This window comes from Carassius auratus, chromosome 32 (assembly GCF_003368295.1).
Source record: "Carassius auratus strain Wakin chromosome 32, ASM336829v1, whole genome shotgun sequence".
Taxonomy (NCBI): domain Eukaryota; kingdom Metazoa; phylum Chordata; class Actinopteri; order Cypriniformes; family Cyprinidae; genus Carassius; species Carassius auratus.
In genome coordinates, this window is record NC_039274.1 from 20,546,874 (window position 1) to 20,573,010 (window position 26,137).

The 26,137-nt window shown below is 37.6% G+C and overlaps 1 protein-coding gene across 10 annotated transcripts in view; it reads right to left on the reverse strand.

Moving 5' to 3' along the window:
• LOC113051797 (neogenin-like) overlaps nucleotides 1-26,137 on the reverse strand; it is a 136,572-nt gene that overhangs the window by 78,853 nt on the left and 31,582 nt on the right. For all 10 annotated transcript variants that reach the window (XM_026215882.1, XM_026215881.1, XM_026215879.1 and 7 more), the window contains exon 2: nucleotides 6,570-6,887. In XM_026215882.1, the coding sequence (XP_026071667.1) occupies nucleotides 6,570-6,887 (318 nt within the window). The remainder of the gene's footprint in view (nucleotides 1-6,569; nucleotides 6,888-26,137) is intronic.

The following is a 26,137-nucleotide window of genomic DNA, read 5'->3' on the forward strand; positions in this document are numbered from 1 at the left end:
TTTCACTCAAAACTCACTTTAATCCATCATCGAATGTTTGTAATAACCTCCAATTGTGACCTAATGTGTTATTTGGCCATATAATATTGCTGAAATATATTATTTGTAGCCTTTTATATTAAGCTAATCGCTACACCTGCTTAGCATTTCTCGTGTAAAAACCCTTTATTGTTATGAAAACCACAAACAAATAATACACTGTCTTTATCATGTTTTTATTAGCGTCATGTTTCATCTGTAGAAATGTTTTTTTCTGTGAAGAATGCCCCCACAACCACTTAGAAATGCCTCTTCAGTGATTTTCAGTGTATCCTCTTGCCATTACAGAAATACCCCCAGGGTCCAAAGAGCATAAGCATGCCTCATTTAGCACCTTACTTTAATATTTTTTCTAGCCTCCCAAAAAAAATCTAAATTTAAGGTTAATGACAAAAGTAATCACTACCCACTCCATGATCACTGTCACTGCTATTCAATGTTCTTTACAAATACATCAATCCTTATGAAAATTCAAAACGGATACAGTTCAAAGGTCTGACAGTCTGATAAAGGACAGCCATGCATGAAGTTGCTTGTGTCCGTCTCAGTCAGAGTTGTATTGAAGAGCATATTTCCCCTGGGGTTAAAGCTTGAGCGGAGCGATCAGGATTTGTAAGCGCCAATTTTTAGATGAGAGGCTTTTGGCTTAATGACACTTCAGTGCAGAGTTGAAAGAGCCAAAGAGTCCTGCTCCAGTAAAGACGTGCTGTCTACCATCCAATCTCACTCTCCGCAGCACTGCACAATGAATCTCAGTGTGTTATGGGAGTACAAACAATGAACCACGAGCATCTAGATTTGCTTTGTTATGCAGATTCACTCTGTTTATTTCCGAAGACTTATCTATGAGACGCCTTAGCTAAGTGGAAAATGACAAAGACCAATAAACGGATCCCACAGGTAAAAGGGCTAAACAGGAGAGTGCTATAAAGTTTACCTGCAAACGCTAGATAAAAGATTTAGATTCTCTGAGGATTTTCTTGGTGAACTAATCTAAAAGCATGAATTTTGCAATGCACCGGGTCTTTAATGTGCCCGTTACATTCGGCACCTTGGGAATAAACATATACCTGAGAGCAACAAGGATAGAAAAAGGACAACAGTTTGTCAGGGATGATGAATTATTCATAGGGAGATTTCCCGCTGTCTGTCCACTCAGTCTGAGGTACATATCACTACCTGACAATCTATTCAATGTATAGTACTTCAAAATAAAAGCCTCAAGGCTGCTGTGTTTTGGATGCAGGTCGGTAATATGGGATGCTGGTGACCCCTGATATAGTACGCTACATTTTAGTCGAGACTCAAGAGTACCAAACACACAATCTTGCAAATATTCCTTGGAACTATTCTTTTAAGAAAAACAGAATTATTGAACTGGGTCAGTAACAAAGAAACTCACGACCAGAGTTGGCAAACTATGCTTTCAGGAAATTCACACATGAATGATTAATTTACTAGTCCATAATAAGGAAATCCAAAGCAATCACATTGCTTTTGCCTTCAAATGTTTCAGATTAGACATTCCTTAGGGGATCGATACCCTGACATACATATACATATACATATACATATACATATACATATACATATACATATATATATATATATATATATATATATAGATTGTATTGCATGCATTAACGTTAATGTTTTCTCGTTCATTTCTCTACAAATGATACATCTTCTCCCTTTTATACGCTCTCTGCATGATTCAGCTTTTATATTTATGGGAACTGGAATACAGCAGCATAGACAAATGTTGTTGGCCTGTACACAAGCTAAAAAAGCCCCGCACAGGCTGCACAGCTGAAAGCCACAAGCGCAGGCATTGGAGCCGATCCAAAGACTGACCTGAATGATAATTCAGGTCACTGAATTTCATTCCAAACTTTAGCAAGAAACAACGGTTCTGTGTTCTCTTCCTGAGTGTGGATGTTGTGTAAATAGTACTCTCTGGGAGGTTTCTGTGTTCCTACTTAAGTATAGGAATGAAACCTAAGCCCCTAGACTTGATCCATACTTATTGCCCACGCCCATTCATTAAACCCATATAACCTTCAAATGACATATATAAATACACAAGCACACACATGTACAAATACAGATGTCAGTGGAACAGTAGAGGCATGTCTCAGAAAGGCGCCTATCTGGGGAGCAACGATTTACTTCACCACAGCACTGATAAAGCATTTCAAACTCAAATGAGCACACAATGAATTTCAGACAGCATTCATTGTCTTAGATATTATCTCAGGCTGCAATTCATCTCAGTGCTCAAACTGAAAGCTGACACGGGAGCAAATAACCTGTGAAGAGGGCAACGTCTCTTCATATCCTATAGCATTTTAGCACATCATTCCATGTTGTGCATACAGGCAATGCAAGTTCAATTTTGGCTCTTTGAATGCTGTTCTATAACACTTTTCCTAAATAAGACATCCTGACTTTTCAGAACACAAGCAACAATACAGCTTTTCCAAAGCTTGTACAACTGCTAGAAATGTACAGGAACCAGCACAAAATGAAACATCTGAAATATGTTTCCAGGGTTGCTGGTGTTTGAAATTCATAGCATTTTGTGTTTCGTTACAGGTGCATTGCTGGACAGCAGCCAGCAGGGCCGGGTGAGTGAATAGAGGGCTAAAGTGTGAAATGAAACTCTGATTGATTGAGAGATCAGTAGACAGCTCAGGGGAACAGGACAACTCCTTCTGAGCAGAGGTCACAGGAAGATGGGGATGCAGAAGGGTGAACGAGGGCTATGCAGGCAGGGTTAGGGAAGAGCCTTTGACATGCTGATCCTTGTGTATGGCAAAATATGCCAGAGCACTGCAGTTTAAACCAAATATTATATACAGGTGCTGGTCATATAATCAGAATATCATTAAAAAGTTGATTTATTTCACTAATTCCATTCAAAAAGTGAAACTTGTATATTATATTCATTCATTACATACAGACTGATATATTTCAAATGTTTATTTCTTTTAATTTTGATTATTATAACTGACTAACTAAAATTCCAAATTCAGTATATCTGAAGATTAGAATATTACTTAAGACCAATACAAATAAAGTCTTGGCCAAATAAAAAGTATGAACATGAAAAGTATGAGCATGTACAGCACTCAATATTTAGTTGGGGCTCCTTTTGCCTGAATTACTGCAGCAATGCGGCGTGGCATGGAGTCGATCAGTCTGTGGCACTGCTCAGGTGTTATGAGAGCCCAGGTTGCTCTGATAGTGGCCTTCAGCTCTTCTGCATTCTTGGGTCTGTCATATTGCATCTTCCTCTTCACAATACAGGTTAAGGTCAGGCGAATTAAGAACAGGGCACTTAAACCAGGCACTGGTAACTTTTGCACTGTGTGCTGGTGCCAAGTCCTGTTGGAAAATGAAATCTGCATCTCCATAAAGTTGGTCAGCAGCAGGAAGCATTAAGTGCTCAAAAACTTCCTTGTATACGGCTGTGTTGCCCTTGGACCTCAGAAAACACAATGGACCAACACCAGCAGATGACATGGCACCTCAAACCATCACTGACTGTAGAAACTTTACACTGGACCTCAAGCAACGTGGATTGTGTGCCTCTCCTCTCTTCCTCTAGACTCTGGGAACCTGACTTCCAAAGGAAATGCAAAATTTACTTTCATCAGAGAACATAATTTTGGACAACTCGGCAGCAGTCCAGTCATTTTTGTCTTTAGATGCTTCTGATGCTGTCTGTTGTTCAAGAGTGGCTTGACACAAGGAATGTGACAGCTGAAACCCATGCCTCGCATACGTCTGTGCATAGTGGTTCTTGAAGCACTGACTCCAGCTGCAGTCCACTCTTTGTGAATCTCCCCCACATTTTTGAATGGGTTTTGTTTCACAATCCTCTCCAGGGTGCGGTTATTCCTATTGCTTGTACACTTTTTTCCTACCACATCTTGTCCTTCCCTTCACCTCTCTATTGATGTGCTTGGACACAGAGCTCTGTGAACAGCCAGCCTCTTTTGCAATGACCTTTTGTGTCTTGCCCTCCTTGTGCAAAGTGTCAATGGTCATTTTTTGGAGGACTGTCAAGTCAGCAGTCTTCCCCATTATTGTGTAGCCTACAGAACTAGACTAAGAGACCATTTAAAGGCTTTGAAGGCATTTTGAGTTAATTACTTGATTCGAGTGTGGCACCAAGTGTCTTCAATTTTGAATCTTTTCACAATATTCTAATTTTCTGAGATTTGGGATTGAGTTATTATCATCAAATTTAAAAGAAATAAACATTTGAAATATATCAGTCTGTGTGTAATGAATTAATATAATATACAAGTTTCACTTTTTGAATATAATTTGTGAAATAAATCAACTTTTTGATGATATTCTAATTATATGACCAGCACATGTAAACTACTTAAGATGGTATCACTGAGGTCTTTTTTTTTTACTGTCCAGGTCCTGCTGATGGTTCTTGTCCTGTGCCAATTCTCAAACCGTTCTCTGCATTTCCACTGCAGAATAGGTGGTTCCAAGTTAGAAAAAAATCTGTTCCACTTGTGCCCCAAAAGATTGCTGGTCTGGAACCGGGAAATGGAGCACAGAAATGTCTTGTTGAGAAATGTCAAAAGTGATCAAATGTGCAAGAGAGAAAAATCGTGTCAAGAAAATTGAGAAAATCTCTCTTCAATACATACAAAAGTGACTACTGGTAGTTAATGCATCTCTAATTTCAATCTTTCTTGAGCACTGAACGGAAGGGGGTACCGGTAGATACTGGCATGATAATAAGCAAAGATGGCAGATTTCCATGCATTTTTCAGAGCATCATGTGCCGGTTGAGCAACTGCTACTGAAATGTATCATAATGCCAACCGATAGCTTTCTTAAGGTACTATATACCTCCGTCCTTTCCCTAAGCCAGGACCAACAAGAAAGGGGATCCAGGAACATGTTCTACTTGGCAAAATCACCTCACCAAAAGAGCACCAAAAGGTGATTCTACACAGCAACATTTTGCCTAATTTCTAGAGACAGGACGAAATGCAGATAATTATTGCAGATTTCCCCAGAGTAGCAGTGGAGCAGACAAACAAGGTCTTTCATTTCAGGTGTTCTCTTTGGCAGCTTAAATGACCCTGCTTTAGTCTGCCTTGAGGAGTTGAGTTTAAAGTGTGAAGCATGCAGTGAGGTGGCATGAGCTAAACAATTCCCATTACCTACGTCCTGCCATCTCGAGCCAACACTTCATGAATACAAATAACCAAGGCTGTGGCTAATCCCCTTCTGAATGAATGTGGACATGATGGTCACTGTCTCAGGCTACGTTTACATGACAACGATGGAGAAAAAAAACTAAAAAGTTTTTCCTTTGCATTTTTAAAAGTTTCACATATACACAACAACGTTTTCAAAATGATTTGCATTTACACATAGCCGTGAAAACAGCCAAACACGCTGTATTATGTATGCCAGGCCAGTAGTGGGCACTCTCACCCACTAGAAAACACAACTGAAGGACGGAGGGACACGGTTTTCTTACATCCATCATGTTGATTACTCTCACATTTTTTCTGAGTACCTGACTGTCGCTCTGATTTCTCACGGGTTTTGGCGTTGACAGTACTATTCTCAACGCAATGGCATTGTAATAGCCCACAGCAAAGATGCAATAATTAACCTTTTTATTACACGCCTGTCAACCAAAGAAAGTTTCACAGAAACTTTGCTTTAGACTAGATAATATGCAAGACTTTACAGTCTGTTTCACCCAAAAACCTGTCTAGGAGAAACATTTAAGGTACTATAGAAGTTGTGATTTTCCATCCTCGTGGGAAAATCCCAAAAACCAGTAGTTAGGATTTTTGTTGAAACACCATTTAAGCTGTGCGGAGTGTCAAAAAACCACACACTTTGGTCCAATCTGTTGCACAGCTGACAATACCTCACAAAAAGACCACTGAAAATTTCCAACTTAAGAAATAATGAGCTTTTAAACTCAAAACAGACTGACAAAAATGACTCCTGTGCTCCTTCAAAAAAGCATTTGCCTCTGACTCCTTCAGAGAGATTCTAGTGAGGTTACACGGTCAACTCTGCAAGACTGTAAAGGCTTTATGCAACTTAATTGAATTCCTTTTTTTCCCTCCAACAGCAAACTGAATTTCAGGGTAAGACCCAGCTCAAACACCTCATAATCCCAGCTGTTTGCCTCCTGAAAATGAAACAAGGTCACTTTCATTTCGACTCAAAGGGCCCAATATTGCAGCAGCGGTACTGCCAAACGTACCTGTTCTCACACATTTACAACAATGGTGCTGCATCAGCAGACACCCTGACCGACTTGAACTCCACTGCAGGCAATATTGCTGAAGGATAAAGACAGGACAGACAAGCAGAGCTCTCTCACTATCATTTTGTCCTTGCATTTAAATAAACAATGTCTTGAACCTAAACAAGTCTAGAGACATATGGGTCAATATGATGCATATATTACACAGTTTGTGTGAGAATGCTGTGCTGATGTGTGTATCGAACCAAAAGTGGCTTACCTGCGACACTGAGTCTAGCTGTTCGGCTTATGATGGTGCCCAGGTTGTCTATAGTGGCCACGCACTGGTAAACCCCCTCATCAGGTTTATTGTGTTTAGAGTGGACCACTGAGGTGATGAGCAGAGACCCATCGGCCAGGACCTGCCTGCGATCGTCTGAGGCCAGGCTGAGGAAAGAGCCATCTTTCTTCCATTCGATCTTGGCAGGAAACTCACTGTGGACTGAGCAGTTGAGCAGCGCCGGCGCTCCTCGCACTGCCAGCGTATCTGACGGCTCCGTGGAGAACTGGAATGGGCTGAAGTTCCTCACTGCTGATCCTACAAAGAAATGAGGAAAAATAAGCACTTGATTTCTTATCATAGATAATATAATGAACTGAAATTAGTTTGAACTTTTGGTTAAGGGATTAATGACAGAAGGTATTTGCATCATCGCACGTTTGTGTGAATGAACATGAGCCGTTGCTTTAGATTCCAAATATTTTATATATTTCAACATTTGTTCATCTCAATATTTATTTTATTCTTGCATTTGAGAGCCTAACACATCCATTCCAAAGTCAAAACTTTATTACTAGTATCCGAAAATGTCTAAAAATTGAGGATAACACTGAGCAAATGCATTATAAATCATTTTAATTATAAATGTAAAATTACAAACAGAGCCCTTGGACATCAGGACACATTTGAATATCTTGTTATGTTGCTCTCTCAAAAGGAAATGGGGGTTAGAACTGACAAGTCTGATGCAAAAAGTCAAACTAAGCGCAATTACTTTGCATTTGTCCTCATAAATTATTCAAATCTTGGCCTCGAGAGTCATCAGGACTTTGTGTGGATAAATAACTTGAATCATCAGTACTTCTTGGATGGGAAATGAATAATGAGCTTTTTAATTTTTTTTTTTTAATACTGCACCAAGTGATGAGTCAAATGCTAAATATAGCTGGAAGCAGTTGAGACTGTTTTATGGCGAGTAAAACTCCCCTCTTAAACTCAATACTGAAGCTGTGTTGGAATTACATTCTGACAGGGTATGCACTGCATTTGATAAAGGATTTGCTTGATATAGCACAGCTGGCACACTGATTTCAGATGCTTTCAGGGAAATTGTTTTGTTTCCGAGAATGCTGCAAAATCGATTTTCGAGAAAAGTGACACTCCATTACTATAACCAAAAGTTAAGAAAAGTAACCACAGTTCACGTTGATATATTCATCAACTACCCAATGAGAGTCATAGAGAGGTGGGTCCAGTGGCATCCAAATCCACCTTTCTGTTTTCCAGCTTCATTTTACACCAATTCAGTTGAAACTGGAAATAATTACAAGCAAGTGTTTTGGAGCAGGGATGGAACTACAGTCCACAGGAAGAAATACCCCAGTGAAGTGTGTAGACGAGTCCAAAGATGTGCCACAACACAAATCTTAGTGCAGCCTAGCTATAGGTGTTTTCATTACCCTTCAAATTGCACAAATTGAAAACGCGCCTAATGGAAAAGCATAAATTTATCAAAAACGCCCATATATCGCAAAATAAATTAAATTATGCTCACATGAGGTGGTTTTTCAGGCAATGTGAAAAAGGAATAATTAGCAAAACTACAAAGGAAGGGTTTTTTTTTGTGTGTGTGTGTGTTTTTTCTTGTGGTTTCCTATTCATGAAGTGCCCTTCAAGGTTGCAAAAGTGTTGTTTGTTATTCTCCCTACGGTGTCTATTTAAGGATGCCAACTGTCATTGAGAAGCAACAGTTCATCTTGCTGAGCAAGTGAAAGTTAGTTGAACTGTTTACAGCTGCCTACCTGAATAATCCACGTGTTATGATGTCCCATATCGAATAGTGTTTCCATGTCCAAGCCTCTACTCACTTTCAAGTGAGAATACTATCGCAACAGCTATTTATGAACACTATTAATTTATAGTGCACCTTTAAGTACACCGCAGTAACCAGGCTCACTATCAAGGACAGAATATTTTAATGTTTCAGAAAAGCAGAATCTCTGTCTGACAAACTAATATTTCAGACTGGAGATAAAAGTTAGGCTCATGATTTTTTAGGAAAAATTCAACACAATGTGAGTGTATATCAACAACTTTTGGTGTTTGCTTTTGGAAGCATTTGGACCCAGAAACAGTGACGCGTGATGTCAGACTTAACAACTGGACAACTTATTTGGTTTAATGGCACATGCATTTGAATATAGTCTACTGTGGAACATTCATAAAAATGAATGCTGCATACGTAGATTAGCCATTAGCTACCACAAGCTTCACTATGACCTAAACACATAGTGGAGACATATTTCCATCCCAAACAGTTCTAAAGTCTCTTGTAATGGAGTTAGGGGGTGTTGGTCAGATTGGAGGTATCAGGGTTTGTGTGTAGAAATTGTGGTCAACCCTCTGTCGACTTAGAAAGGCCTATTGGAACCAAACACTTATATTTATATGCTGACTCGCATTTGGACTTCTGTAGAAACAACACAGAGAGCTTTACAACAGCTGCTTTTGTTGGCTGAACTGTTCTCCTGCTATATAAGATAACTGCGCTCTGGCAAATGTTAAGCTTTCCTCAAATAGTTTCCTTAAGACTGATGCGATGCAACAGTTGTTCCAGCATAAACACATCTGGATTAGATTCATTCCTGTAAGATAGATGCAGTTTCTGTTCACAAACATCATTTGCACGTCGTAGTCTATAGGTAACTGTTGCATAGCTTTCAACAAAGAATTTAAATAAAGAAACTGTTTATAACAGACACCAATAATTCCAGTAGTGAGAAGGGAATTCCATCCTGCAGCAGAGCATCAGAAGATCAGCGTGCTTAATCATTAGCATGTTAGCAGCTGTTTGGATCATGCACACAGAGGATATGTGCATTATGGCTCATCCAGCTACCACGTCACCATCAGCTAAAACTGCTGCTGCTCAGCCCTTGCATCCCAGAGTCCCACAGTAAAGCTGATACCGATACCACATTGACGTTCATACCATGCAGTCTGGTTCAGTAAACCAGATTGCATGGTATGTTGATCTTGAATGGAAGTTGGATGAAGTTAAAGGTGATTTTTAGTATCTACCGGTATTTGGCATCTAAAACCCTCTGTAGTTTACAGGTACCTGTAGTCTAGGGATGCACAATATATTAGAAATGACTTTGGATTTATAATTCGTCCCCTTGGAATTATAAGGTTCTATCTGACATTTTTGTCAAAATTGAGTTATTCACATATTCTTATTCTGTGACAATTTATTTACATTATGTGATGTTTTATTTTAAGTTGTGTACATTTTGGGATTTTTTATTGAAAAAACAAAAAGGTTCTATCTACAGAAGTCTATGGAACACAAAAACTTTAAAGCTCAATATCTCAAAACTACTCAGAACGCAGATAAAACCTTATAATTCCAAGGGAACTAATTGTTTAATTTTTTTATATATAATTTCATTTGCTCTGTATTTTATAATGTTTTAAGTTCACTAGCAACATGTGATTTCACTCACCATTTACAGTTAAAAAACATTATTAGATTTATAATATTAGCAATAATATTGCATACTGGTCATAGATTTTCTGTATATCAACAATCAAATTGTCTAAATCAATGCATCCTACCCTTATCCAGTTTATTTGAATTTGTTACTATAAGGAATTTCTACAAACATACAAATATCAAGCGGCTTTTGTAATGAGTTCCTCGTTCCGTTTGCAAATATTTGCCGGCACTATATTCATCATTTAATGGGCTTAAAACACAGAGGAAAGAGTGCAGCATAGACCAATTACACAATCTCTTTAGAGTCACTTGAAATTCAGATTAGATATGAGGACTCTGTGGCTGTGAATGATTTTAAATACTAAGCAGGTCAGAAGAATATTGGATTTTCAAAGGAATATTGTCATATAAATGATGAATAATGAAAAAGAGATCAACCTTGACTGTCCCTACTGAAGGAGAATGGATATTTCTGAAATAGGGACCACTAATTTGTCAAGCCCAGATAGTATATGGCACATAAATAAAACTTTCTCATACTAAGAGGAAATGGATAGATTTAAATGGATGAATAAAAAAAAAGAAAGAATGGATATGCAAATAAATGCAGATGTACTAAATAATAACACATTGCTACAGTACCATGGTATTTGTCCAAAATACATTTTTGTATGAACATAAGTTTTTGACTAAATAGAGCGATGTTTGGTGTCAGGAAGCAGACTAATCTATTCTACTTTTCACTGCTCTGGAATTGACTTCAAAATGTGTTCTGCAGTCCGCAGTGAAGGTAACCAAGAGAAAATGAGGCTGTCTGTTTGATAAGTATGAGCTGTTAACTCCTGTCCCTAGTCCTGTGAAATCCATTTTATTCCACATCCAAAGAGCACTTCAGAACCACAGCTGCTCTTGTCAGGAGAAAATTCTGACGGCAGATATGGAAGAAAAAAATGTTTTTCTTGTGTGTCATCCAAAGTCCTTCCCCACTAAAAGTGTATATGTGTGTGTGTATATATATATATTTTTTTCATTATATTTATATAGCGCTTTTCTAGGCACTCAATATATATAAATATCTTCAGATGTGACTCTGGATCTACTTAACATTTATTTAAAATCTTAATATTTTCTTATTTCTTTTTCTTTTTTTGAGAAATGTGCTCTTACCCATAATTCTGCCAATTTTCTGAGTGAAATATCCACATATGAACAGACCGGGTTCTTTCAGAAATCTTCTGTACCTGGTCTCTTCACTACAGGAAGCCACATGGCCTCTGTTGGCTCTCACATAGAGGCTGGGCTGTGCCAATCAGCAGAGATCACCTCTTAATGAGGCTCAAGTCATTTCCAGAAAACTTAATGGGAATTCCACATAAACATATAATCAAAACAAACCCTCGGAATAAAGAGCTCACAGTGAAATTATACAAAGCAGTCTTTGAGACTGAAACTAAAATAGGTAATTTTATTATACCACATAGAAAGAAGATGAATAAGTTAAAATATTAGTTTCATTATTAATCAGTGGGATCACACCTGGAAATTACATTTGAGTATGCCTTTCAGCGGAATTTCTGTTTCTAGTTTATCCACAATAGGGAAAATGCCCAGTGGCTTTGCATTATTGAGTAGAAAGGGCTTCTGAGCTGTTTGACCTTCAAGTAAATAAATATGTTTAGAGCAAAAAACATTTGCGCTCTGGAAAATAGCCAGCCATAGGTACAGATTTTATTTCCAACATATCAAGCAGCTTCCATTACTCTCCTAGACTCTATCCCAGCTCTTTGTCATTCTTTCCAGCCTCATTAGTCCGACTGGAAAACCTCTTTTCTTTCATGTCTGTCCACCTCATGTTTGTCTGCTTCTCTCCCTGCTTGCCTTTATTTTCCACTATCACTTCTTCCCCATCTGTCGCTGCTGAACAGGGTGAGGAATCAGCAGAGATCTGCTTACGAGAGCCATGTAAGGATGTATAATAACTTTGGTTTGGACTCGCATCTTAAACCCGGCTTATAAACTGTTCTCTCTGCGTATGCTTTATGATCTCATGCTGAAAGCTAAAACTGAATCTCATTCGCACATACACACATTTAGATATTATTTGTCCTTTACCAGTTAAGAGATCACATTTTACTCCATAAAACAAAACAATATATATTTTGAATAAGAAAATGAAGTCCTTCTTACTGTAAGATTAATTACAAAATTAATGCAAAATATATTTTCTCTATTATAAAAACATAAAAAATCAAACATTGATGGTTGTATTTTTTTTTATTTTTTATTAATGCTGCTGTACTTAAATCCATTTTTTATAGTATTGCTTTTACTATATACACTCACCGGCCACTTCATTAGGTGAACCTGTTCAATTGCTTGGCATATATATATGAATATGAAAACTGACTGAATTTTTACCCTCTGGTACAGAGTTACCTTGTATAAAGTATCCTTTTGGGGTTATTGACCCATTTAAATGAGTCATGTTTTATTGTTTGGCTTGAGGTCTATTTAAACACTGACCTCTCAAATCTATGAAGGATAGATTACAGTGATAATAGCTGGGTGGGAAGATGAGCCATTTTTAAAGGTCACTGTCACCACAGAATAAAGTAATGAACAGAGAACGACAGTCTCCTGTATTGTCTTCAACACTCAGTTCCGTTTTGTGTTTCACAGATGCCCTCTTCCTCTTTCACAGCAGCTAATAGGAACAAGGCTGCTCTCCCACTCTGGACCCCTGGTCATCGACAGCCCCTCACCCACAGTCTGGATGTTCTGATAGTGCCTTTGAGCTCTCAACAAGGGTCCAATGTGTAACGGCTGTACAAAATGATTGGTAGGCCTCCATGCCGGCTTTATTATTTTGGCACACTCTCAGCTGGCAGAACAGAGGTGAAAGGATACAATTTTCACAACTCAAAGCACCTCAAGCTACCCTTCGTTCTCCTGCCAGGGAGCATTTCCAAGGCTTGAAAAATCTTGAGCACAAGCTTAAGCTAATTCTGTCCCCCCGCTACCACATTTAGCAGAATTATAGGATATTTAGCTGAATTCATATTGACTCTGATAGACCTGCGAAAAAACAACACCTTTCTTTTGCTGCTGTGGTTGCCTTTACTGCATTTTTTATGTTATTTGCAAAAATTCCTTTATCCTTTTTATTCTTTAATACATCAAAGGGATAGTTCACCTATAAATTAAAATTATGCCGTCATTTATTCATCTTCACCCATCTTCTTTTATGTTTTTTTTTTATTTATTTTTTTTGGGGTGAATTGTTGCTTTAAGAGGAAAGCATACTCAAAAATAAAAATTGTCATCATTTACATAACCTTGTGATTTTCTTTCTTTTGTCGAACACAAAAGGGGCTATTCCTGTAGCATCTGAAGACTCGAGGCGCATAGACTCAACTCTCTGAGCTTTTAAGGTGCTTGGCAATATAAATCACAGTCTACTTTCATTGTATAGAAATAAGCATCTTGACATTCAGCAAAATATCACCTTTTGTGCTCCATGTAAGAAAAAAAAGTATATAATGACATAATTTACATTTGGCTTCACATCCCTGTGATATTTAAGTCCTAGAGGGAGTGAGAGAAAATTATATTCCATTTAGAAATGCCTGGGGATTAATGTCATACCTAGTGTCAAATAATGTGTCAATGGCTTTATTCCAGAACTCAGTCACACTGTTGTCTACTGCCTGCAGCATTATAAGTGGCTAACTTTAAAACACTCTACTAAGACAACAACTATAGTGATTTTCAATAGTGCGAAAATAGTGCTCTTCACATAAAATGCTCAGGAGACTCAATTTACGCCCCATCCCAAATGGCACCCCCTCCGACTCTACACTTTGCCACATAGACTGCTGGGTAATAGTCCACTGTGGAGTTCGCACTAGTGGATCATAAATCATAAAATGTCAATTGCAATAGCCTACTGTACTGTGAACTAAGGGATGTTCCACAAAACTGCAATTTTATATCATGTGCACAGTTCGGAACACAGCCTTTCAAGTGATTCCAACAGCCTGACGTTAGCGTGATAGTAAGCTATCAACACTTTCTAATAAGCGAAAAATCAAATATTGAGTACAACAGTCCAGTTTTAATTTATTTTTGTAGATACTTCTCAATAAATATCTTTAATTAAATGTCAGTGTTTCTCTCCTTTTGCCCAACACAATATTCAAAGGCCCCCATAATTCCCAGCTAACAAAATATGTTCTTCTAAGAACATTCTGTAAATGTTCCCATTAAGTTATGAAATATATTCTCATGCACATTCAAAGCTTATAGTATTTATTTGTTTATTTTATTTATCTTTTTTTTTTGTAGGGGGGGGGGGGGGGTTATGTAATAAAGAACATTAACGGAACACTCTATTTTAGAATTTATGGGAATGGTACATTTGAATGTTCTCTAAAAGTTCTAGTTGCATTTAAAAAGCATGTTCCATTGACTATATACACAACATTTATGTGCTAATATTTTGAGAATATTATTAAATTCCAGATAACTATGGATACATTTTATATTATTAACATAACTGGAAGAACATTTGTTCATAAATTCAACACTGTTGTAATTATAAGAATGCTTCTTGTTTTACAACTTTGTATTAACATACTGGAATTGCCTTGCTTACTAAATAATTAAAGCATGATTCGTTTTGCTATTCAGGGGACTCAATATGGGGATTTATTGTGTACTTTAATTATATATAATATATAATAGATAAAGAGGAAAAATAAAAGATTAATTTGGGGATTTGACAAAAACTAGTTGATAGGAAGCAGCATAATTTTGCTGCCTTCCTAAACAGCCTGTTGGGAGAGGCCTTAAAATGCTGCCTAGGTAAGCAGCTTACTGGGTTTGAACCAGGTTAAAGCTAAGATGACACATTTTCAAGTTACACATTGGTGATGGATTCTTAATACTGGTTTCCTACTGCAGTAAGTGATCTATAATAGATCTGAAAGTAGGACTGTATGCCAGTCACATGCGGATGGAAGCCCCACAAAGGTGCAGCGAAACAGTGCAGCTCAGATGGGGGAAGGGCAGGGAAGTCCATGTGCAGCAGAAAAGCCTTCCAGCAGCAACAAAGAAAATAGGATGATACGAATCTGATATTGGGAGTCGGCGAGCTGTCTCTAAAAGATAGCAAATCCCCGGAGCACACTGCAGAAAAGCTTGGCTGCATGCGCACCTCTCACCTCAGTTGGACACAGTAATTAACCACACTGATTGGAACTCGATCTCCTTCAATCATCAAAGCCAGTCAGCTCGCTCTTGAATCAAGCAGTACAGACAGAGACAAGGACACAGTCAAAGAGGAGAGACAAGAAACACCTTTTATTCTCCGCCAGGTGCTACAGCAAAGCAGTTGGGGACAAGAGACACAACTATGCACCGTTGCCTTGAACATACTGTCAAAAACCTGCTTCTGAAGACTAGCAAGGAATGCCTTGACAAGACAAATCGGATGTGCTCATTGTAGCTAATATGAATGCTCACTTCAAGTAAATGTGTAAAATACTGAGGCTCCGTGTAATTATATGAATTTAAATACACAGGGGTCCATTATGTGACACTTCACTACATTAAGACAGCACATCATGAATATGACACACCAGGATAGACAAACTCTATCAATAAATGATGGAACTGCTTGAGGCAGGACCACCAGACACTGGAGGGGGGGTTAATAGGAAATGCAGTGACCCAATGATGGGCTGTCTGAGCACTCACTCGGACCACTCCCACATCTGCCTTTGAGGATTGTTACTCTCTCACTATAGGGATCATAATCGCAAAGCCAAAAGTATACTTCCCTTAGGTCCACACCACATCATTTTTGTCATCGAAACTGCATGTCTGCATTAAATGCTCAAGATAATGGTCCACTAGGCTGTGCATTAGCACCAAGATAATACATCCATGCTCACTGTCAATGTAGTGCATTTTAAAGGATCATGTGATTTATGTGCATTAAAATAGAAAAGTTATTTTAAATTGTAGTAAAATTGTACTGTATTTTTTATCTGTGTGCACTTGGTTAGCCTTTAAAAGCATTAGAAACGTTAAAAAAATCTTATTGTCCCCAAACTGTTGAACAGCAGTGTATGTCGACTGAGGTCTGCAAGTAGTTTTAAAACACATTTCAAAAAAATCCACTAAGAGTATGTTTGCATGACAACAACGTCCAAAAAAAAAAAAAAAAAAAGGAAAAGTCTTTGAAATGTTTTGTGTTCAGACAACATTTTCAAAATGATCCCCATTCACACAGATCCACGAAAACTACAAATGCTGTATTATGCATGCCAGGCCAGTAGTTGGCAAAATCACTTTGTTAAAAAGATACACCATGCACCTGCACACATACCTAGAGGCTGAATAAGTTATATGCATGCACATGGCATTAGCGTTTTCAGAAATTCATGTTTTTGTACTTTACACAGAGACGGCATAATGGTATTAAAAAACTTGAACTTTGAAACCCGTTTTCAAAAGTGTGTTTTCAGGCCCCCAAAACACTGTTGTCATGTAAATTCAGCCAAAACTGAAAACACTGTTGAAAAGTAGTGCACACGCTGAACACGTCCATCTGTTCTCATTGTCAATGGAGTGCACTTGAAATGGCTTGCACGCTCAACTGTGCATAAGAAAGGGTGGAATGCGGAATATGAAGTATACGTGGGACTTTAAGGAACACTGGATGGGTGTGAACTCTTCCAACTCAAGATACAAACACACTGCCTATATGTGATTCCCACCTTAAAACAGGTATATTTTTCTTAATGATGCTGTGTGCGGTTTCAGAAGTCACACTGCAAACTTTCCCCAATGGTGGAAAGAATGTTGTTTTGCTAGACCCCTACAACCACAAATGGATCACAAAGAAAGCAGTTTTGTTTTAAGCAATGTTTTGAAAGCACCACAAAAGACATTTCAGGGAAATCAACCTACTTATTTTTTTTCCACAGTAATTTTAATGTTAAAAACAAACTTTAAAAACACTGCTCATTCCAACATGTCTACTTCCAACTCAACCAAAGACTGTAAGGGGCCATTTACACTAAAACGTTGTTTTTCAGCCCAAGACTGGGAACTTTTTATGCGTTTTGCCTGTTCATTTACACAACAATGGCTTTTTGGGGACCGAAAATGCATATTTTTGAAAACTTCAAAGTGCATGATTTTGAAAACGGCACTGTTATCGTTTTCGTGTAAACACCCAATACGGGAATCTTTAAAAACAGTGACGTCATGCACGTGCATAGTACGAGTTAGGTATGTGTGCAGTAGGTGTCAATTTTAAAGGCAAACGTGAACAAAAATTCACAACAACGGCGGAATATACAGTATGGTACTGTTTTTACTGCTCAAGAGTTTGCTAATGCTTCTTCAGCAAAGTGTGGGTTTACTTCACCAATATTACAATCAGCAACAGATATGAATCATATAATCTTCACTTCCCTACTTTTTACTAACAAGGTGACAGTGCGACTACTGACCTGGCATACGTAATACAGTGTATTTGGCTGCTTTTGTAGATATGTGTAACGCAAATCATTTTGAAAACGTTGTCATGTATACATTAAACTTTTTAAAAACTTTGTAGTTTTTGACTACATCGTTGTCGTGTAAACGTAGTCTGAGTTTGGATGGGTTTTTCTATAGTAAAATGTTTAGAATCAAGCCAGTCATCTGTTACCTACTACACTAAACACTAATGTCAAAATCAAAAGGATTTAGAAAAATCTGATATTTTATAAAGTACTGTTGCACATCATTTTATTAAAATGTAATGCATTCATTCTAATGCAATTAAAAAGCTTAATTAAATACCATATCAAAATTTTTAACAATTTTTAACAAAAAAAAAAGTTTGAAAACAATCAGCATTGTCATAATTACAGCAAAAATACCAGAGGAAATATCTCAGTATTGGTAATATTAAAATACTGTGTTGTACAATGGGAGGGCCTTCGAGTCAAATGGGTTGAGAACCACTGAATTAGAGAAGTTTTTAAGAAAAATTTTTAGGAAAAAGATTATTTTTTTTAATTTTTTTTTTGTTTCATCATTTTATAATAGAAATTATGAAAACATTTCTTTTTCCACACTTCACACAGGATACATATCATTTGATGCATGTCTTGCAGTGTCACGTTCTCTTTTAGTAGAAGTGTTTTGCTCATACGTTGTGAAACCTCATTGTTCTGTTTGTCACTGCGATGATAGAATAGCCCTCTCTATACAAGCATATCACAGTGAAAGTGATGCGCAGCACTTTGCAAACCAGAAAGCTTGTGTTGTGCTCTTCATCTCCAGCAGCCTGAGGCAGATGAGCGAATAATACAAGAGGGACGAAAACATTTATCTTTCTGTACTAATAGTAAAGAAAAGGGCTATTTGACCAAGAAGGAGAGTGATGGGGTGCAGCGCCAGATGACCTGGCCTCCACAGTCACCGGACCTGAACCCAATCCAGATGGTTTAGGGGTGAGCTGGACCGCAGACAGAAGGCAAAAGGGTCAACAAGTGCTAAGCATCTCTCGGGGAACTCCTTCAAGACTGCTGGAAGACCATTTCAGGTGACTACCTCTTGAAGCTCATCAAGAGAATGCCAAGAGTGTGCAAAGCAGTAATCAAAGCAGAAGGTGGCTACTTTGAAGAACCTAGAATACAGTGTTAATTTTGACACGAAATTTTAATTTAGTTTTAGTCTTAGTCTTTTGACTATAATTCTTTTTAGTTTTAGTCAAGTTTTAGTCATCTGATTTGTTTTAATTTTAGTCTTATTTTAGTCGACTAAAATTGCTTGGTATTTTAGTCGACTAAAATTGCTTGGTATTTTAGTCGACTAAAATAAGACTAAAATCAATAACAGATTTACTAGACAATTTTTTACAGCTGGTATAGGAAACAAACTTAACCAAAATATATAAAACACTAATTCAACTTTATTTCAACACAACTGTGTCTTTATTTTGATTCAAAAGCTTTTATGCAGCAGCAAACACTGTCATGATAATGTAAACAATAACTAGCTGCCAATTGACCATCAATAAAAGAAAAATAACGTTAGGTCCAGGACCTTAAAGCTTACAGCTGAGCTGAACAATATGTGCATACATTTAAAGTAAATATTTAATAAGTTGGGTGGATAAAAAAAGTAACAAGATTCATTTGTCTAGCAATATTGTATGTTTTAAATACTACAATATTGCTAGATTTGTATGTATAATGATAGGATGTGAACATTCATGTTTCACATGACTAATATAGAAATATTTGTGATATTGTCAACAAGTAGAACATTATAAAATATACTAAACATTAGTATTAATCAAATGTATTTATCATGATATTACGTATTAGTATTGTGCTCGCATCTAATTTGAAGAAGGGGCTATTTTACAGTACTTTTCAGTTCGTAATATTTAATGCTACAACATCTACGCACTGCACTATTCCAATTTTGCTTAGCTCAATAAACAAAAGAACATCGTTGTGAAATTACATTTGAGAAAATGTCCGGGTGGCTCGTCTGTAAATGTCTTTTCAAATTGGTTGTGTTCTTGCCACGAATGAGCGCTCTGCGTGCTTTACACTTTGTTTTGTTTTGTTCGTCGTCAAACGTGAAGTGAGCTGTGGACATTTTGTCGCTCTTTTAGACAGTAGGGACTTTAAGCAACAGCTGCGAATGGAACGGCTACAGCGACCGGAAGTTTGCCGTCACACCGCTGTAGCCAAGAACGTAAAAGTCACTAAGCAACGGTAAAACAGAACAGCGCAACGCAGCATTAATTCATTTATTGAGATCCAAAAAAATATATAATTTAAAAAAGCAAGAGAAGGATTGCTTTTGGCGTTAAATGACAATCTTTTGTCAGAAGAGGAGTTTTTAATATTGTATGATGTAAATAAGTCTAAAAACATAACATTTATTTACCTAACCTCTCACGTTGTAGCGACTCCGGCAAATCAGCTGTTCTTCCGTAGTAGACCGTTAAATTAGAACGTCACAAAGTAGCAGTTAAATTCGCGCAGGCGCAATACAACGCCAGAATGGCGTTGCCGTTCCACCAGAGGCTGTTGCTTAAAGTCCCTATCACCTCTTCGAATGCCGTCTTCCCGGGAGCTCATAAAAACTGAAAACCTTCGCTTCACGTCTCAATAAGTCAGGCTCTGATTGGTTCTCTTCTCTCATGCAGTCTGTTCTGTTTTGCCGGTTCTTTTGCTCATTCCTCGCATCTCTCCCGTCTGCTGATTTGATTTTCGTCACAGTCTATTTTCGTCTCGTCCTTTATTCGTTGACGATAATATCAATCAATTTAGTCATAGTTTTAGTCTCCATCAGTGCCTTCTATTTTAGTTTTCGTTTCGTTTTCGTCGGCAAAAATATATTCGTGACGAAAATAATGACGAAAATATTTAGTCAACGAAATTAACACTGCTAGAATATGACTTATTTTCAGTTGTTTCACACTTTTTTGTCATGTATATAATTTCATATATAATTCCACATGTGTTAATTCATAGTTTTGATGCCTTCAATGTGAATCTACAATTTTCATAGTCATGAAAATAAAGAAAACTCTTTGAATGAGAAGGTGTGTCCAAACTTTTGGTCTGTACTGTATATATATATATATATTTTTTTTCTCTCCTCACATGCACACCAGAAAAATCTATATAGTCCAGCAGAGCTTTGCAAAGTCAACCACTGAGCAGAATCAGATTTAAAAAACCAGGAAATCAACTCATATTGCTTTCAGAGTTGTTTCTTTCTCTGAGGGGGCACACGGATCTATTGAGACGTTGTTATGATGGTCTCTGTGCTTTAGTTAGGGGTCATCTTCAATGCTGAAATGTGTCTCTAATATGACAAGACATGTATGTCTGATTTAACTACCGAAAAAGCACAAAACTGCATAACAAATTATCTTTATAAAATATCACAATATGTACACTACCGTCCAAAAATAAATACTTTTATTCAGCAAGGATGCATCAAATTTATCAAAAGTGAGAGCATAGACATTTTCAGCTTGTCATTACATTTTAGAATATATTTAATTAAAAAACAGTTGTTTTAAATTGTAATAATATTTAACAATATTACTGTTTTAACTATTTTTTATCAAATAAATGTAAACCTTGATGATGAATAAAAATACTTCTTTCAAAAATCTGGCCAAGTTCTAAAACAAAAGTTTAAATGTTACTACACAAAGGTATAATACCAACCATCTTTTTGCAAATAATCAGCTACTTTTACCCATACACACAAGCACAAAAAACTGAAGCAAGCTCAGCACAGGTTAATTTTGTATTTGGCACAATGTACTCCTTCATTAGCAGAGCCAGTGAGCAGTAGATCCTGTTAAACCTTTTTAATTAGAGACTAGAGAGCGAATCTAAAACTAAAAACTCTAAACTCCAGAGACAAGCTCCCGATCCAATCTCTCATGGTGACGTCATTCAGGAAAATCAGGGTAACTCGATGAAATACAAATGCATGTTCTTCCACTAAAAGAGAAAAGTCAATCCTGTGTTTTAAAAATAAATCAATGACTGTGTTGGTCCATATTGGCCTTTAACTAAGCAATAAGGTCCAAGCAATCAAGGCTAAAGGCATCGATCAAATTAACACAAGTTAATACATAAAAAAAAATTATAAACAACAAAAAAAGTGTCATTAAAACATTGTAATTCATTAAATGGCATTCTTTAAAAGATATAGGGTCTAAAACAGCCAAATGGTTAAAACGATGCATTGACCAATCAGCGCCCAGGACCAGAACTGTGCAGTTTCATAGAAAATTCAGTGAGCCATGGGGAACAAATAAGCACAGTGCATGAATTCTTGTGTAGTCATCTCATAAACTTTCTTTGATGGCAGTATTATCCCAAGCTGCAGCAGCTCCCTTCTTCCTGGAAGCTGCAAAAGAAGGGGGATAAGTGTCCTAAAGTCAAGCACGACTGCAGAGATAAAGTCAATTGAATCCAAGTAGAGCAGCCATAATTAGTTAGAGCTATTTGCACTGATGCTATCTTCCTGGTTCCAGTGGTTAAAAGCCAGGTCTGCCATTCCACTGAGATTCCAAGGAATGGAATATTTTTCTCCAGGTTCAACAGTTGATTCTCTTCTGTTCCCTGTTACAGGCCTTTGTTATTTGTTTCTCATCCAGGGTGGACAAACGATCCTAACCAGCTTGGCCATGATGATCTACTTGCTTGGACCAATACCATCACTCTAGATTATAAGAAATAAGATCAAACAATGTCCTGCAACGACCAACCTCATGTGAGAACTTCTCTTTATACAAGTCTGACTACAGTATTAGTGTAAACTCTAGTTTCCTCTGCAAGAACTTTCCACTCAAGGCCTTTTCACATCAAAACAAATCTTTGGCAAGACATTTTGCTGTGGTTTCTGCAAGCGACTTGCCTGTTCAGAAGGCAGATGGGCTGAATGAAAAGCATGTTAATTGGCCGATAAAGGTTTGCTTTGTGTACAAGACCAGATATTGGCAATTTGCCCAAGGTAGACAAATCATGTTAGATCTATATAGTTTGATTGACTTTAAAATGCCTGTTCCCATGTAAAATTATAGATCTATATTTGTTTTAATCATCCAGATACAATCTGTCAAATCTTACTGGACAGAAACATGACTGCAGCTCAGTGTGTTTTCATGCCGGAGGGGGATTTACTTGAAGTGACTGAGATGAGGGATTCTATCTCTGACTTCTATCTACTCGTTGTCATCTCAGAGCCTCTCTCATAAACACAGGAAGGAACATGCTGAAGCTCTTGACACAGATGCCATCAAAAAGCAGTCTTATCTTCAGACCATGACATGCACAAAAGCTCACAGCCTAGTCAAGAATATGGCCTTTATATCCGCGCAAGACACACAGAGATGCCTGTGGAATTGTAAATTGTATGTGTTTCTGCACTGTAGATACTATCGTTACAGTAGGTGTGATAAGTCATTTTTGACACTTTCATGGACAGGGACAGCGAATGATTGGACAGAACATAATGGGGAGAAATAACAAGAATGAAAACGAGAAAATGTTGCAAGCTGGATTTAAACTCAAATTGCCCACACGAGCACCAAGGCTCAATGTGTAGTGGCACTAACGTTCACTTCATCCCTTCACATCCCTTTTTATGTCCTGGAAGATGCAGTCCTAATGAAAGCATAAAAATGGGAGAGCTAGATGTATTTAATATTCTCCATACATCATATATAGGGTGGATATGATGAATAATTAATAATATTCTATTAGAAAGGGATACATGTGCTGTGCAAGGACTTTCAGGTGCCTTCAGCAACAATTAATCAAACCAATAAATGCAAAGACATTCCTGAAATGCACCGCACTGCAGATCAGCCAGCAGTTTCGCTATTTTCCCATTCCAAAGGCAGATGTAGCAACAGCAGAGCACGTTTGAGTAAGAGGGAGCCATTTGATAGAAACTGTGCCTGTATTCATTAAAGGTTGCCTTGATAGCCACATTTCTTCTGCATGCACAGAGTAATCCAACTGCAGAGCGAAAATGTCCATCAATACAAATGGGCACCGAGCCTCCATTTCCTGCTAAGATCTAAAGCCGCCTTATCAAAGTGAGGAAGGGCAGTTCATACCACCTTGAAGAACACGGACCACAAATACAGTGGCGGGCATCCAGGAGAAAGATTCTGAACTAACGTGGCACTGTGCAAAGTTGTGAGGTTTTTAAAAAATGAATAATATTTGATAATATTATAATATTATTTTAATGTTTACTTAGCAATATATTCCTAAGAAATGAAGTCAAAATCAATGTTGTTATAAATACCTGCAACTAAAACTATTAAAGACATTCTGTTCATTTAAATAAACATAAAATAAAATATTAAATGAAAAACAAACAAAAAAAGTAGTTTAGAAATATATATTTAAAAAAAACTATTAAAAAACTGACAAAAGCACAGTGCAAATTAAAATTTAAATGAAACTACAATTATAAAAATATAAGGTAATGTAAAATATATCATTCTAAAATAATGCTAGTATATAGTTTTTTTATGCTTTGCAACGCTGAACCTACCGGTAAACTCTTGGCCTATCGTGCAAGGCAATTCATTTTCCAATAAATTATTTTGATAAAATTCATTCATTAAAAATGCTGAAAACAAATTTTAGTATATTTGTATGATAATCCCATGTCCTTTTTTTATTAATCAAACAAGATAGACCGCAATGCAACAAGAGCAGATCTTCAGTTGTGTGGTGTAAACATACAGTAGTGGAAGGAGGACACAGATGAACATGGTTTGGACAGGCAAATAGAGAGTCACCCAAGTGTGGCTGCCAGTTTGGCCTGTGCCAGCCTCTTCAGAGCTGAAAAAAAGAGGGGAAGGTCACACAGACAGTTCCCCCACAGCTGTGTTTGCGTGTTAGTTTGTGTGTGTGTGTGTCTGGAAAAGAGACACTCTGGCTAAAGCTAGGTAATTATTTGTGTTTTCACAGAGCCCTTTCCTTTAAACACAAGGGTTCTCTGGCCGTGAACCCTTCATACCCTTTACAAGTCTATTTTTATTCCGGGTGCTTTCATGGCTTTCCACTCTCATGAATGTATAAATACACAAGGAGTCGCCGTTTCTGATTGGTGGGGAGGAGAGCTATTTAAAATGCCTGCAACTACAAGCCCTCTAACACAGAGCAAGAGCAACTTATGCCGTGTTTGTCTTGCCAATTACTCACTCTATCCCAACTAAACCACGAGGAAAGGCTATGCAAGTTTATGGAGACAGCTAGCTGGAAAATTGATGGCTGATCTCTATCATTCAGGAGGAAATGACAAAAGAACAAACGGCACATCAGTAACCGCAAAAGAATACAAATGACAAGCTGACGAGCTAGAGAATACAGAGTGGAAAACAACAACAGTACTATTAACACCAGCAAACAGTTTTTATATTTAATCAAGAAAGCCTCTTTTCACAGCTGGAGAGCTTTTTCCCCCAGGCCTTGACATCTCCTCCATCTCGCTAAGAGAGTGTGATTAATTATTCATGCGGATCTGCAGCAGGTTAGAGATAGATGCGGCGTCTGCGTGCCGACTACACTCGTCCTCTGCTTGTTTACATGCGCAGACCCGGTGATGGAGTAAAACCATGTGCCCGCTTCACTCCAGTGCCACATAAACATGCAGCAGTGCCTATGAATCACACTCATTCAATCTGCATGCACTAAGGGAAACAAAGAAACAAACAGCAGAACTGGCGACAGCTTCTCCTGTGGGCTTTTTGTGATGATCTGATGAGGTCAGAGTAGTGCACAAGCTATTAGAAGCTGGTTTTCTGGGATTTAGTTTAAGAGAAAGAGTGAGAGACAGAGAGAGAGAGAGAGAGAGAGAGAGAATACAAATGTAAAGATAATGCTGGAGATGATGTGCACTGATCAAAAACTGGACTATTATTGATATTTTGAAAATTAATTCCCCTTAGTCTTCTGATGGATGTGTCGCCACCCATAAACTACATGGTTTTTAAAGCCATCACATTACACAATATTTCACTAGGAAGAATCCCTGACAACTCTCATTTACAAAATCTTTGTGCAAGAAGTGAATACAGGGAATCACATAAGATTACAACTCCTCCCCATGAAATTTCCCTTGACTTGCATCTTGCTTTCTCATTGGCTGTAGGTTGTCGCCTTCACACTGCAAGACTCTGAATCACAGACACGTCCAGATATTTAGCCTGCTACTGTAAATATTTCTCAGGCATCTCTGTGATCTCCCGAAAACTGCATTTCTCAAACTGTGCTCATGATTTGACAAAGTCTGAAACACAAAAGAAAAACTGTTTACAGCTCTTATAATGAATGTCAACCTAAAAGCTAATTAATGTCAACAACTGTCTCATTTTCACTTATTTTTTATCGCTCCTCTACTGAATTTTAAGAACAACATCTGATTAAAAGATTATACTTAAATCAAAACAGAGAATAGCAACGTCTCCAACAAAAGAGCAAAACAGTTTCCTCTT